This window comes from Watersipora subatra, chromosome 11 (assembly GCF_963576615.1).
Source record: "Watersipora subatra chromosome 11, tzWatSuba1.1, whole genome shotgun sequence".
NCBI lineage: Eukaryota > Metazoa > Bryozoa > Gymnolaemata > Cheilostomatida > Watersiporidae > Watersipora > Watersipora subatra.
Genome location: NC_088718.1, coordinates 42,389,935 through 42,406,422, shown reverse-complemented (window position 1 = coordinate 42,406,422; position 16,488 = coordinate 42,389,935). Strand labels below are relative to the sequence as shown.

General features: G+C 38.5%; 1 protein-coding gene across 1 annotated transcript in view; it reads left to right on the top strand.

Moving 5' to 3' along the window:
• The window catches only part of LOC137408329 (protein misato homolog 1-like), a 41,277-nt gene that overhangs the window by 9,671 nt on the left and 15,118 nt on the right, over positions 1 to 16,488 (top strand). Inside the window, exons 3-8 of the mRNA XM_068094819.1 lie at positions 1,000 to 1,115; positions 3,419 to 3,518; positions 3,805 to 3,859; positions 6,012 to 6,150; positions 7,963 to 8,080; positions 8,840 to 8,974. Coding sequence (XP_067950920.1) covers positions 1,000 to 1,115; positions 3,419 to 3,518; positions 3,805 to 3,859; positions 6,012 to 6,150; positions 7,963 to 8,080; positions 8,840 to 8,974 — 663 coding nt within the window. The remainder of the gene's footprint in view (positions 1 to 999; positions 1,116 to 3,418; positions 3,519 to 3,804; positions 3,860 to 6,011; positions 6,151 to 7,962; positions 8,081 to 8,839; positions 8,975 to 16,488) is intronic.

Genomic DNA, 16,488 nt, shown 5'->3' with positions numbered 1-16,488 from the left:
CACAGGGACCTCATCATCACCTTCCCTGGAGTGACATTTTTTTCTATGTCTCTTGTCTTTTTATACTGTTAGAAACACTCTTCATGTTATTTTTTGTGGTTATATTATAGATGAAAATAAACAAACAAAAAAAAAAACAAAAAAAAAAACAAAGGTTTTTTAGCTAAACTCATGCTTGTGTCCATTTTTGATACTCTTGCGCTTTAAAATGAGGTTATTTTTGTATGTAATTGAGTTTGTAATTTGTCAAAGTTTGTATCAGCCTCAGTAGTCAAATAATTGACTCAAGTGTACATTAAGGGAAATGTTTTTTATGAACTGACACTTAATGTTTTATTCTGTCTTTATCTGGTATAGTTCACAGTTCTGTTCACAATTCGATTATTTTATTGACCATAAAAACTATAAACTAATTAAATTTATCATTGCTAAAAGCGTGTTTGTGACTTGATGGACTAAGTATCAATTTGCTTTGATAAGTTGGGTCTGAATTTATACATCGTCAGAATTCGCTGAAGTAACTGCTTCTACATGCAATTCACCGAATTTTGGCGGTAAGTGGTTTTTACCTGTCATAAAATATGAATGCGTACTAATAATATTAGAGTTGTTGAAATATTCCTGATCTTAAACAAACTACATGGATGTATGCAAGTCCAAAATGAAGCCAGACAACTCTAGCATTAGTCATAAAATAACCTTAAAAGGTCGGTTATTTTTAGGTAGACTCGCAAACTTTGTTTCTCATATGGTTTAAAATTTCTCATGCGTGAAAGTTCAGTGAATGGCATGGTATCGTACACATGTGACAGTCAGATTCCCATCATGTACTACCATCAAGAACTCAGGGCACCGCTAAGGGGCTTTCACCAATTATTTTACTATTGGAGTAGACATTCACTAAGGCTTTCTTGCCAAGTGCTGTTCTAATACCGACTCTCGGTCATTATTACTACTTGAACTGTTATAGTATATTTAGCTAGTAAGGTTTGATTCTAGAATGAGATCACGTACACGCCCCGACTGATCGCTGTCGACTTAGCTGATTCTCTTAACAACATAAAGCTTGAAGGATCTCTTTATGATTTTGAACCAGAAGCGGAAGCTATCAGCTGGTAAGTGCTCCTTCTATCTTTTTGCTTCCTCTCTCTTCCCCTTCTCTCCTCCTCTATCTCTTCCCTCTCTCTCTCTCTTCCCCTTCTCCTCTCCTTCTCTCTTCCCCCTCTCTCTCCTCCTCTCTCTCCTCCCCTCTCTCTCTCCTCCCCCTCTCTTCCCCCTTTCTCTCCACCCTCTCTCTCTCCTCCCCCTCTCTCTCCTCCCCCTCTCTCCTCCTCCCCCTCTCTCCTTCCCCCCTCTCTCCTTCCCCCTCTCTCCTTCCCCCCTCTCTCCTTTTTCCTCTCTCCTTTTTCCTCTCTCCTTTTTCCTTTCCCTTTCTCCTCTCCCTTTCTCTTCTCTTTCCCCTCTCTCCTCCTCCCCATATCTCTCTCTTCTCCCCTCTCTCTTTCCTCCCCTCTTTCTCTCCCATCTCTGTCTTCTCCTCTCTCTCTCGCCTCTTTCCCTCCCCTCTCTAGCTCCCCTCTTGCCATCCCCTCTCGCCATCCCCTCTCGCCATCCCCTCTCGCCATCCCCTCTCGCCATCCCCTCTCGCCATCCCCTCTCGCCATCCCCTCTCGCCATCCCCTCTCGCCATCCCCTCGCGCCATCCCCTCTCGCCATCCCCTCTCGCCATCCCCTCTCGCCATCCCCTCTCGCCATCTCCTCTCGCCATCCTCCCTTCTCTCCTCCCTTCTCTCCTCCCTTCTCTCCTCCCTTCTCTCCTCCCTTCTTCCCCTTCCCTTTTTCCCCCTCCCTTCTTCCCCCTTCCTTCTTCCCCCTCCCTTCTTTCCCCTCCCTTTTCCCCCTCCCTTTTTCCCCTCCCTTTTCCCCCTCCCTTTTCCCCCTCCCTTTTCCCTCTCCCTTTTCCCCCTTCCTTCTTCCTCGCCTCCCTTCTTCCTCGCCTCCCTTCTCCCCCTCCCTTCTCCCCCCCATTCTCCTCCCCATTTTTCCTCCCCCTCTCCTCCACTTCATTCCTCTCTCCTTTCCTCTCTCCATTTTTCTCTCTCTCTCCCATTTTCCTTTTTCCATCATTTCGCCATTCATTTCTCTCTCTCCTTTTTCCTGCTCTCTCTCTCACTTCTCTTCCTTTCTTTTTCCCTCTCCCTTTTTTCCTTCCTCAGCTCCTCTCTATTCCTCATTCCTCTTTTTTGCCGCTCTCTTTATTCCTCCCATTTCCTTCATTCTTTTCTTCATTCTCCCTCTCTTTTTTGTTTGCTCTTTTCTCTTTTTTTCTCTGTAGCAATCCGTCGTGTTGCCTTGGACTACTAAATTTTTTGCTTCATGGCAGCCATCCATGATACTCCGCTGTTAGCTGAATTTAACCAGGAATCGAGTTCGATATTCCTTTACCCAGTTTTCTGCTTGGTGATTTACTAATATAGCCACCAATTAGACCTTTTTTCTTTGTAGACCTAGCAGCAGTTCAGACTGCTAAGTTCAAAAAGTTATAGTCTTTGGACTATGTTATAAGGAATCTTTTCAAGCATTTGTTAGACAGCTCTAACCACATTGATTAAGAGTAAGACAGAGTAAGACATGGTGAATCTTTTGATATCAAATAACTGTAATGTGAATTTTGTTACAAATCAACCTTTAACATTAATCAGCTGCATGTGTTCATTCCTCACTCATAAATCTACAGTTGAAAACCAACGTAATTCACCTTAACGTACAGGTTTTTTAACGTAATTTTGCAAAATTTCATCAAATATTTGACTCTAATCTTGGAGTAACTGACATCATTCATTTCTTTAGACTCACTAAACCATGTAACTGGTTAAAAAGAGTGAAGCAACTGTTACACATGAAAAGTATAAAAATATGTAAGTTAAATTAGTTTAACCTTCACCCAGTTTAAGTTGAAGAAATTACGCTAGTATTTGCGACCTCTTTTTCTGACACTGGGTATCGACGAGCCTACACTACAGTTACATGTCACTGAAGCGGAGTAATTGTTAAGGCCTTTTTAATGACTATTGCTCTATTGCTTTGGTCTGTTCCATAAAATTTTGTTTTATTTCATCTATTCTTCATATAGTTCTATATAATACAGTAGTATTAGTATGATATGTAATCAGCTACTCGTAGATTTTGAGCATGTCTGTTTTGATGTAAATTTGTATGTAGTGGTTTTACTGAACTCAAGACTTTGACTTCATGCATGCATGCATTTATGGGGCGCCAATTTGTAGACCTATTGTAGGCCAGGCAAGCTGGCTATGCCAGACTTCTTTTCATTTGTAGGTCATCCTGGATGAATATCCAGAGATGCTGCTTGTAGGTTTAATTAATGCTATCATTTATAAGGTCATTGTGTCTGCAGGTCTCATGAAGTGACCATCCATAAGCAAGAAGAGGCATATCAAAAAAATGAGTTTCTGAAAGACTTAGATGCATTAGACAATGTTCCTACCAAAGAGACGGTAATATGACCTTGTAACGGCTTTGTATTTATATTGTTAAAGAATATTCTAGAATATACTTTAGAGATTGCAGATTTTAAAGTAAATTTTTCTCCAAAACTCAATACTTACTTGCCTGTCTTCAGTAGCAATATTCGGTTTTTGCCCATGTTTGTTTAATATGGTACTAACCCATGTTAGTTTTACAGCTAGTACATGTATATGAATACTTCATTTAATAATTTGATTGGCCATCAAGTGGCCTATCAGTAACATTTTGGCAGATTAAAATGATGCTTTTCTGTAGAAACTGGATGGCTGCACTTCTCGCGAAGAGATGGAGCTGGATGAGAACCTACCAGGTAGATGGTAGTTGTCTTCTCTACAAATAGAAGCAAACTATCAAATGTGAACTCTAATATGCAAATATGAAAGCCGCTGCTTTTTTCTAGTAACTGCCATTTGAGTTTATCTTCAGGATGCCAGAAAGTTTTAACACCTGAAATGAAGTAATAATCTGCCTCTTTAGCAGTTGTTACCCTTCTCATAACGTTTGATCACCTTTGCTGCTTTGGGTATGCAAAAAAGCTACTTGTAGAGTTTCTTTGCAGGTTTTCGTTGTTGGATCAAAAAGTGTGAATAATCTTCAGCTCTGTTTTTGTGAACTTTATTGGCACGATTGTGATCTAGTTTGTAAATACAGCTCGTAATTGTGACCCGGGGAAACAAACACAGCTAATTAGATACTGATAAACTTTGTTAGTAATATCTGAGTTATTAATCTACTAGTCAGTCATCTACTAGACGGTAATCTACTAGTCAGTCATCTACTAGTCAGTCATCTACTAGTCAGTAATCTACTAGTCAGTAATCTACTAGTCAGTAATCTGCTAGTCGGTAATCTGCTAGTCGGTAATCTACTAGACGGTAATCTACTAGTCGATAATCTACTAGTCGGTAATCTACTAGTCGGTAATCTACTAATTAGTAATCGTCTAGTTCAGGGGTTGGCAACCTTTTCCACTCAAAGAGCCATTTGGACCCATTTCCCACAGGAAAGAACGCAGTGGGAGCCACAAACCCCCTTTCATATCTCAAATTAAAAAATAAATACCACATGTAACTTTTTTGTTTAGCTTTTAATGTTTTTATACAATGTTTACATCATAAAACGTAAAGTTGTGGCATGTATAATGATTTAACTGCTGAGAAAACCAAATTACACTTTTGCAAAGAACAATAAAATAATTTCAGTGGTTTTATTGGCGCATAAATTGTTACAAAGTGTACTACGTGTATTAGTGTTGTTGTTTGTCAGTAGTGTTGTTGACGATATTGCAGATCTAAGTGGCTGGCCAGCCTTATTAGATTTCTAATTGTTTAATTAACCCAGTTCGTTGACATAATATCAGAAGGTATCTCGTAGCCGTCTGGCCTTCCGAGCGAATCCGTTAGTACGTTTTTCAGTACTTTTATGTTGCAGTCACGTGACGATCATGTTATAAGGTACTAATAATACGAAATAATGGAAATAGTGACGCATAGCAGGTGACAATGTTTGGCTTATCACCATACTTACAATTTTTAAAATATATGTTACAAAATCTAGTGATAAAATTTCTATATTTTTATGAATTACTTGGCATAATTATGGTAATAAGAGGAGAAAATTCCAAAGTCAGAGGGAGCCGCAGCGAGGCGATGAAAGAGCCGCATGCTGCTCCGGAGCCGCAGGTTGCCGACCCCCTGGTCTAGTTAGTACTCTACACAGTAACAGCCACACTTACAGTTACTTTTTCATGATTGTTTCAAAATTTACAAGAAGCCATCTACTTTGTTTGATGTCTTGACTCTACTTGATAGAAAGATAAAAGTTATTACCATGTACATTTCCAGATATTATTTGGCCTACTGCAGTAATCAGTGGTCACTAAGTGGAAGTAACAGTATATCTGAAGGTGTGTGGTGCAATAGCGGTCAAACTCGAGCAAGGACTAGATGTAGACAACACAATAGAATGTAGGGTAATGGAAGGTTAAGTGCGGAATATGTGGTACGGAATATAATATTTAGGGTATTAGCTGAATGCCCGGCGTTGCACGGGTAATAGAATAATTACCTAATGAATATAAGTAACTTACCTGGAAAGCTAGATCTTTACTCAAATCTTTACTATAACTATACTTGCGTTTTGGGTCAGCTTGGCAATCGTTACGAGTAATCATCAACAGTGATAGTTATTAACCCTTAGCAAGCGCTTTAAGCGCAAATGTCTTAACCAATGTAATGACTATTGGCCCAATGAATATATTGTGTTTTTGTTCCATTGTGTCTTGAGATCAAATCCAGTACTGTGCGGATTTTTTTATTGCTAGATTTCAGTCGCTATACCTAGACACAGTTTTGAACAAAAAGACAAACAGTGAGATATAGATTGGGATATGTAGGAACAATATGGCAAGTTCCTTTATCCCGTTTCAGCTCATTTAGCTGTTGTTTCCTATGCTGTTTAAGATCAGGCAGCAGTCAGCGCTGAGATGATTGCTGACAAGCTCTACAACCTGGATGATTCAGTAAAAAGCTGGAGTGATTATTTGAAAACTCATCTGCATCCTCGCAGTCTCTCCGTTGTCAAGAAGTTTTACCATTCTGAGTAAGTATGTCTTAGTGTCTATAATTGAGGCGATTTGTCAAAGGTATGCTTCTCTTTGTGAAAACATCGATTTTTTCATACTGAGAGGTATTATGAAGATACAATTCCTGGAGGTCTATTAAAAGGCTAAATAATAATGTTGTGGCAATCTTAGCTTACAAATTAAACATAAGACATTTTGTGCATTTAGCCAAAGCAGTAAATAATGTTAAAATAGCAAAATAAAACACATACGTGAGTTCACTAGAATATCATGAAGATAATCGTAAGACTTTTAATTATGTTGACAAGAATGCTACATGATCTTTTTTTCTTTTACATTTTCCTGTTATCGGTCACCATTGTGGTGGTCTCTTCTTCTGGTAAAGGGTTTATTGTGATCATTTTCTTGTGAGATTTAGCGCAGGGGCGATTATGGCTGGATGTCCTTCCTCACACTACCAAAGGTCCTTGTGTGAGGAACCAACTAACCATAACCTGGGGTACTAACTACTCAGCTGCGGGTGATCCATCTATGTAAACTAGAATGGCATTACAGAATATTCATAGCTAATCTTTACCATGTTCAAAGTCACAGTGAGAGGTTGAGGTAAAATGTTATTTTTTGTGGGATTCAAACTTGAAACATCAGAACAGCATTCTAACACCTGCAGCAGTCAACCGCCGCATCGCATTTTAGAATAATTGTGCAGATAGGTATTATCAGTGCTTTATCAGCAAACCTGACAATCTCTCACAGCGCACTAGACTACCAGGGAACTAGTACAATTAATGTATTAAATATCCCTTAAAATGTAAGTATATTTTATTTCTGCGTGAGTTGCTCTCTCTTTGCAACTAGTTGTATCGAGCTTAATATTAAAGATTACAAACTATTTGTCATCAAATTAAATTAATTTATAACAAGTTTTAAAACTCCAGCAAAGTAGTAATAGATAGGTTTTTTCTGTTCTGCATCTTACGGCCTGATCATGTTTTGTTCTTTATAGCTTTTATTTCTTAAATACTGTTGGTGGTGCCCAGCGCTTCTGTTTAGTCAATTTTTCTTCAACAATATCTTACCACCGTTTTATAACTTGTGCTGAAGATTGCCCGCTATTTTGCCTATAGTAGTTTGGTCAGTTTGTTGAGAGCATCCGTGACCTGAATCCGTGATCCATCGCCTGACCTGCATGAAACATGTTCAATTCCTAAAAAGGCCACAGGCGATCGCAGGTGTGATATCCAATCTTAAATTGTTTTCTGCAACTGAGCATTTATCCGGTCTTTGAGTTTTTCTTGCCACTGGTCTCAGACATGTCTAGACAAGACCATAGAACTGTTTCTCGTCCAACAATACTCTTACAGAAAGAAAAGAAAAAGAAACAAGCACAACTTCTGCTAGCATGAAGCTAAGCAGACATTATTCTCCATCTTCCAGGAATGGCTCACACAGTTTTGCTCATTCAAGATTTTTATTCGCATACAAGGGTGTGTTTCAGCGACTGCTTCACGTCATGTAGTCACATTCTGTCACAATTATGTTTGAACCAGTTTTTATTTGAACTTTGGCCTTTCACTACTCATTTATCGTTTCCTTGTCCATCCTAATGCTTATTTTATTTCTCTAATAACTCTCATAGTAATTGCTAGAACTTCTAAAATTTTCGCCAAAATTTAAATCTCACCCGCACCAGATAAAAACTTAGATTTCCAGTATCAACCTCATCTCCCCGCCAATGGGCTTCCAGAATTTTATTTCTAATCAGAATTTTTTCACTTTCCCTGGACTAATGGTAGAATGCTTCATAACCCTTTATATTTCTGCTGTAGTAACTCATTCAACATTCATGGAACTGGCGTGGCTGCCTACCGCAATGAGTCGCTCGACATGAGATCTGACATGGAGGATAAGGTGCATTTTTTTACAGAAGAAGCTGACAACCTGCAGGTCTATTATTTCTTCTTTCTGGCTAAATGTTTATGTTGAACCTCTTCTCCTAACCCCTTAAAGGTCTTTTATTCTTTCGGTAAAGCATTTTGCAACAATCCCAGCTTATGCAATTTCAAGTATTTTATACAATTTCTACTCGGGATAAACTATGGTAAAAACTAGATTTGTATTCCAAAGTCATGAAACATTTTCTTTGCTGGAGGAGCTAGTTTTGTTTTTGCTTGAGATGCTTTGGGTAGTTGTACATGTACATGTATTTCAGTTGTATTTCAGTACAGTAGTAGGAATGGCTGGGATAGCTTTGGCATTGCTGTTTTCGATTAGCAATAATGCAGAGATATCTTGTCCAATATTTTGAGAACACAACTTCTAAATGACCTCGGGTTAGTCTGTTAAGGAGCTAATCCATTTAGTTACAGGATGTTTTATTTGGTACCTCTTTCCATTTAGCTTTTCAACGTGAAATAGCCTTTATTTCAATTTTTTGGAATCGGAAAATCTTAAATTAAGAATAATAGTTGATAGGGTGTCGTTTAAATACCATTCATAGGAAACTTTTCAAGCACCAGCAACATGAGCTGACAACTCTTAGAGCTTTAATAACAACCTTTCTTAAGTTGTGCGGATTCTTTGAACAAGTGGTGCAATCTGTACTAGCTGATCAGTTAGAAACATATTCAAGTACAGGTTATCGGTAGTTTGATTGCTGCCAGAGCTCTAAGATGTCTCTACGGTGTATTTTATATTTTTTGGCAGGGATTCAATTTAATCACAGATATTTATGACGGATTCGGAGGCTTTGCTACGGCTTTGGCAGCAGAAGTTGCTGATGACTTTGCGAAGAAAGGATGTATTGCTTTCTGCCCTTTTCAGAGTGTCAGAAACACTCAGGTTGGTATAGCACTGTCTATCTTTGATATCACCTTAGCTGACTTTTTGCCATGAATCGAAGGTGGCAGATTTGAGTGTATGTTAACTCTTTGCGTACTGCAAGCTGCGTAGTGCTGCGCAGCGTTTGCCTACAGCCAATAGCCGCGTGGTGCTGCTTTACTAGGCTCGTACAAAACTTTTCTGATTAGCAAGCAGTTGATCAATTAACCTACCGTGTCTGTACTTAGACGAAAGGAAACAATCATCTGCTCGCATTGAGCCAATAAAAAATATGTTTTGTGTATAAAATATGAAAAGCTTTATAATTATTATGAGACTTTTTGCGATGACCAGCGGTGTCAGACACATAGCTACAGATGTTTCACTGGTTGTAGATCAATAGACTTCTGATTATTATGTATTGAACAATATTACTTCTGAAAGTGATTATTTATATCAGTAAAATAGTATGTTTCCATGCTTCAAATTTGTTCAGTGCCGCCGACTTTGTACACTACTATTTGAATAATTCGGAGTTGCACTCTCAGAGTGAGTCCTTTTGCACAGATTTAGGGAAGCGAAATGGCATCAAACGCGTTGAGCTTTTACTATTTCTGTGATTTGGAGTGGAAGTAACTCCGAACCCATTCGAAGCATGAAATAATAATGCTTCGAATGGGTTCAAATATAATGTTCAATGATAATAATGCTGTAAGCTATAATAGTATTGTTAACTTGTCTCACTCGGAACATGATCATGGTCGTGGCGTAGAAGTGTCTGAGCTCATTCTGCAACACATTTGTAGCCTTTTTTATGGCATCAGATGATGTTAAATTTATCATAGGCTTTCTGGTTCAAAAGTTACTTTTTATTTTTATAGGTAATTAAATAGTTATAATTTATATGCACCCTTTTCAGGCAAATATTAGGTTTTACCGAATATTTAATTATTTTCCATTAATAAAATATATTTGGTTACAAAAGCATTCATTGTAAGAAGACTGTATGGCAGCCATATATTGATATATATCAGTATATGTATAGTATATTAGTACTTTAACCAGTATATGTAGATACATGATATACTGGTTAAAGTATGCTTGGGGAGGATTACTAAAAGCCTTGATTAGCTGTAGAAATGCTGTCATAAGAATCTTCGAATTAAATAAATACAGTTGTCTTGAAGGTTAATTAACAGCACAACATTTTGTTGTATTATCATCAGCAGATAGCATCACAGATTGCTGTTCAAATAATATTTCTGTGTAATTTTAACCAAACATCAGGTATTAATAACATTTTCAAGTCATGAAAATTTACAGAAATATTCGTGAACTACAACATATTGAATGGAAACAGCTGCAAAACTATGTAATTGTATTAAAATCGTTCAATCTATGACATACATGTAGATTGTCTTGTCTTGTGTTTAAGATCTTCATTCAGAAAAGCAGAGCATAGGTTCATAGATTCTAAAGAGACGAATATTGAGAATAGCTAATTTTTAACTTGGTTCATATTAATTTTATAATTTCCTATTTGTGTGAAAGATATTTTGCTCATGACCTTTTCATGGTCTTTTTATGTCACAGCTTAGAGCTCACAGAACAGTTGTGTTTTTTTTTCTTTGAACTGGTTTTTTATTTATCTGACATCAAGATCATTATGGAAAAACAACATACCATGATTAAATTGCAATAAATAGATGTAATTTTCAATTGCTGTCAGTTAAGATTTAATGCCTGTTGATTGTTGACTTGAGTTAGGTCATGGCTACACACAGATTGGAAAAGTTGTCTTTGCATCACCAATGCGTCACTGACAGCTGTGTGACACATATGAACATGACACTGTGACACTGTGACACTGTGACACTGTGACACATATGCTAAGGATTGTTTTGTGGTGTCGATGTAAGAAACTGGCATTTAGGTGGTTGACCCAAAAAAGTGAATTCAAATGAACATAATGTCGGTTTATATACATGTAAAGTGGTGAAATAAACTGTTAAAAAAGTAAAATTCTCATTTGCAACATTGTTACTCATTGTGAATTTAGTCAATAATCATAAATTATATATTAAATTAATTCTCATTTTGTCCTGATTTCAAGTATGTAAATCAACCAGCTGTGAAATTATGTTTTGAATGATTTTGTAGGCTAAATTCTGAACATCTCATGTTTTTAAATGATTGATGTTAACAATATATTCAGACACGATTGCACTATATACATGTAAATTTTAGCATTCAAGTCATATATGTATATGACTTGAAATCAAGTCAATATATATGTATATGACTTTAAATCAGTAACCTGCTGCAGATATGTTAAAGGTTGACTTGCAACAAAATTCACATTACAGTTATTTGGTATCAAAAGATTCGCCATGTCTTACTCTGTAGTGTGGTAGGTGCCAAATATGTGGAAATGTGATTAAAAGCTCTTAAAAGTTCAAAAACAAAAAGTCGCCGTAGATTGGAATCTCTTGATTTCGATGACGTATCCGCGCTGTATGGTTATTGTCTTGTCACGTGATGTTCTCGCGTGAATTGAAAGGCCAATAAAAAGCTCAATATCAAACTTATCGTAGCAATAGTTTATGATAAACACTTCGGGTTTTACCTAAGACTCCGTATCAAATATAGATGCTCGCTACTTTACAGTTTCGGCTTGGCCATTCCGTTCGACTATTCGTGTCTGAGTTGCGTTCATAAAAAATGTCAAATTCTGAAAAGTTAAGACCCTGGCGTTTCGAGCCTGACGCTCTATCGGAAGAAGATCCTCAACAGAATCAAACCTCCCAGCAAGTAAGCACCGCCACTAGCCAGCTCTTATGTGCCAAGCTAGCTAGTAGTAATAGTTTTAGCTTGAGAGTGATAGAACGAATATTATTATATATGATTTTAATGATGATAATTATCGCTTCAATATTGCGAAAAAATAATTACAGATTTTTCTCGAATGACAACATTAACAATTTTAATATTTAAATCTAGTGCTGCACTGATATACTGTTGGATAACATCGACCTGATGTATTAGCTATGGTTGCATAGACATATCTGTTCATTTCTTTAGGAGCTAATACCACCGGCTACAGAGTGGTGTGCCTGCAAGCGTTGTCAAGACATGCCATCTCTTCCTGAATGTTTGTGCTGCCATTATGCTGAGTTTGCGCATTGTCTCCTTGACCGAGGGGAGCATGAATGCCTGTGTATGCATCCTGGTGTAAACGAATTTGCGGCGTCTGCACCCCTTGAGTTGAGGTGGAATAATTACCTGCGATATCATAGTGAGTTGGATATTCATTTAATGCCAACAACACCAAGGCTATGCTAATGTGTCAAGCATTATCTAAAATTCTTGTGTTACACATTTAATGCATCAGTTGAACACACATATTCTGAACTCGTGGAACACAAGGAGAACTGGTATATTTGGCTTGTACACTTACTACAGTAGAGAGTGTATTAGTTTTATGATTTTATTATATAAAGATCGAGATTATTTTGATGATCAGCAATTATTGTTTTTCAATAATTGTTTTGGTAGATAATCTATTCCCATTTGGAGAGCCATCGCCAAATGCTCGGAAAAGGTTGTGTGCATACCGCAATCTTGTGTTTTGGTTTATGCCGCAAATCTTGTTTGCAAGTCTGCAAACTCTTCTTCATCATCCGTTGGTGGGAAAAGAGCCCGAATCTTAGACACCAAGCAGGCAGGTAGAGGCCGTCGCTCACGGCGACAAATTTGCGGCATAAGCCAAAACACAAGCTTGCAGTAAGCACACAACCTTTGTAACAACATCCGTTGTAATGGACCTCACTCTCAGGCCGTGGGAAATTAGATCGGACTGGCATCGCTTGAAGCCTTCCAGCTCCATGGTGTTAGAGCTGGTGGTCTCTGTTGACTGCAAAATAAAGAAAGTTACGACCAACAATTACTTTCACATTATTTGAATGAACTATTTAGCTAGATGAGCAACTTCATGTTTATGTATTGATAACTACTAAAAAATTTGGGTTTTTGTCAGGCTGTGAAGTAAAAACTGTCAAAGTTTTACCTTGACAAGATGGCTGCTGACTATTAAACCGCAGCTCTGATCCATCATAGTGTAGGCTCTGTATAGTGCGCAATGCCCCGGACTATCGCATCTACCGTCACCTGCCAAATCAAGCTCCCAATCGATTGCTGCCATCAATCCCTCGTTATGCAGGGTGTACTGCTCAGCAATACACTGTAAAATATTGTAAAACTTCATTATACAAGATTAATTTGTATCATTATCATTAGTCTAAGAATGTAGAATCCTCTTCCCCCTTTTTGTGCTATATTATGATGAAGAATCAGAATTTTGAATTATAATATATTTTGCTTGAAGGACGACATATTTTCATTTCAAGAAAAAAATTGTTTCTAAATGTCGTTATTCAATTAGTGTGCCAAGCTTTTACTCACATTTTCCAAGTTTATGAGTAAATATTAACACTCACACCATGTAAGTATTCTCTTTGTTGGTAGAGGCCAACGCTGTGGCTTGGTATTGCGATGTTCAGGAGCGACAGAAAACGGAAGTTCTGCATAAGGCATCAGCCAGAAAAGAGTGATGCAGCTGCCAGCAGGGGGTTGATGACGTGAGCTGTTCACCCTGGCAGTTGTTTCCCAAGTGTACGATCGGTGACAGGAGGCACATGTAACCTTGAACTCTACCCATCCGCCTTCTCGCACCATCGTGAATGAGCAGGGGAGGGCGCAGGTGTGACAGTGAAATAGTCGCTGGAGTGCTGTCACACTTACTATTATTTTCTCCTCTTTGAAGGAGGATTCGGGTCTGAAATCACGACACAATAGTTGACTTGCAATAAGATATGTACAACATCATTTCCTGTTATTATATCATATTTGCTTGATCAGAAAAAGAATAAATATATAGTCATGCAATCATGACACAGATTTTACAAAACCCTATCAGAATCCATGATATTGTAAAAATAAAATGTGAGTAATAACTCTATGGATATTTTTTATATTTTGTCAAGTTTGGTTTAGTTCAGCTCTATCTTACATGTAATTGGAGAGCGTTTGACGCTGGCCAACATAGCGCTCAAACTCTTCCCAGTCTTCAGTGGTTGGCACAAATTCTTCATCTAATACTAATAATAATCAACTAATAATATTAATATGCTATTAACGATGATACCAGAAAATGACAATAACTATTTTATATAACATATCTATAAGTGAGTGGGGTTAAGAAATTTGGCGAAATTAATCGTGAAACAACATTATTTTATCAATTATATATTAATATATTACGTTTTACAGATAGAAATGCAGTATGAATTAGTTTTGTTATTATAATAAGGATAATACACGTAATTAAAAGGATGAAATACTAATAATATTACAATTAAATGACATTAATATTGTTATATTAAATATAGATTAATACAGTACTATTAGGAGAATACTAGAAAATAACCCGAGTTACAACTACTAATACAAGTAGTTCATAAAATAAATTACTCACGTGCTTTGGTGACATGTGGAGTATGCAAACAGGTTAGAAAACATGTCGTCTTTGAACTGGCGAAAACAAAGGTAAGAGTAAGCAGGTGAATAAATAAAGTTTGTCACATCCAGCTTCACCCAGTTGTTCCACGCCCGGTGGAGGTCTGGTCTTTTCTCAGCTCTTGGCCAAAAAAAGGTGCTTCTCAGCTTGGCAGCTGCACAAACACTATGTGGCGCGTTAGACATTATGACGAATTGAAATAAACAAGTTTAATATGAGAAAGCGTGTTTGCTATTTGCGATAGATCAAACTTGAACTGAAACTAACATTATCTGGTCATGTGACTTACAATTCCCGCTATATGGCGCGAAAAATTTCTACAGCATTTTTCAACCATCATAGCGGACCAAAAGGCTCATCATTTTTATCAGAGGATGATATGCAATCGTTCAAGTTAAGCTTAAAAAATTAAACATATTTTTATGCTATGTTTTGAGATATCAGTGCTCAAAGTTGCAGCATTACGATGCCGAAAAAATAGTCGCGTAAGAACAATAGACATGGTTTTTATCGCAAGCGTGAAGTATATTTGTGAAAATAGTTCGACGAATAAGGATGCATGAAAGTGTAAACATAAACTATCTCGCACACATTTTAGCCGTTTTAGCACACATACGTCACATTTTAGCCGTTTTGGAAAACGAATCCAAACTAGGGCGGTCTCGTGTGGCTGCGATTTCCTGTTCGTTTTTTAGCTTTTACGAGCTTTAAATCACATTCCCACATATTTGGCACCTACAACACAATAGAGTAAGACATGGCGAATCTTTTGATACCAAATAACTGTAATGTGAATTTTGTTGCAAGTCAACCTTTAAGGCAACCGGTGTTAGTTGGATCTTGTGATGGAAATATGCAGTACCATCTCCTTTTTGGTTATTATCATTAGAGTTGTGTTCTCTTGTGTTATTCTATATAGTCACGCCCCTAGAGGAGGTTGGCCCTAGCCACCTCATTTGCATATCTGGTTATATTTAAGGCCGTGTTTCGGCCTAATAAGTTGTTCAATACATGCTTTGCATTTGGACCCACACTCTTCTGTTACCTTGCGCGATACAGAATCACACTGAGCACTTACGTACTCCAAGCCTCAGTCCTTCGGACTGTGCTTTGGGAGTAGGGTTATAGATACACTGTCGACCCCGTCGACCTCAGGTCGACCTTGTCGAACGACCATAATATCTCCCAGGGAGCAATTCCTGGTGTAGGTGGTTGTAATAGGCCGGTGGTGTAAGTCGACCTAGTCGCCTCCGCGTGTTGGTCTACGAGCAATACCTACACGGCCCCTGTGGAGGGTGAATGCAGACCGGTAGAGTAAGCCGACCCAGGTCGCCTCTACGTGTTGGTCGCAGGATCCAACACACTGGTGGCAGCAGTGGGATTGAACTGCGGTAATTAGGACTTATAAGACGAACCTAGTAACCATGCCAAACAGCCGACGGAATGCTACCAGAGATCTGGCTGAGGCAGAGTTACAGCAGGTCGACCAGATTGGTCAACTGACAGAGGCTATCACTAGAGCCTTACAGATACCCAGAGGGGGAGCCAGCTTCAAGCCTCCGAAGTTCGATGGGAGTGAGGATGTAGAGTTATTCATCTCCCAGTTCGAAGAGGTTGCGGAAGCAAATGAGTGGAGTGAGAAGGCCACGCTCCTCCACCTGCGGGAGACCCTGAAGGAGGGAGCCAGAGGTTGCAGTCGAGGGGACTCACCTGCCTCCATCTTCTCGGCTTTACGCATGAAGTACGGGCTCTCCCCGAGAGAGGCTAGGAGTAGACTCCACCTAAAAAGGGAACCCAAGACGAACCTCCAAGAACATGCCACAGAGATGGAGCGTCTGGTGAAAATAGCATACGCTGACCTCCCAGAATCCTACCAGTCCAGTATGGCCATGGATGCGTTTTCTCTGACACTGGGAAATACGCCCCTCCAACGCCACTTGTTAGCGATGAAGGCACAGAG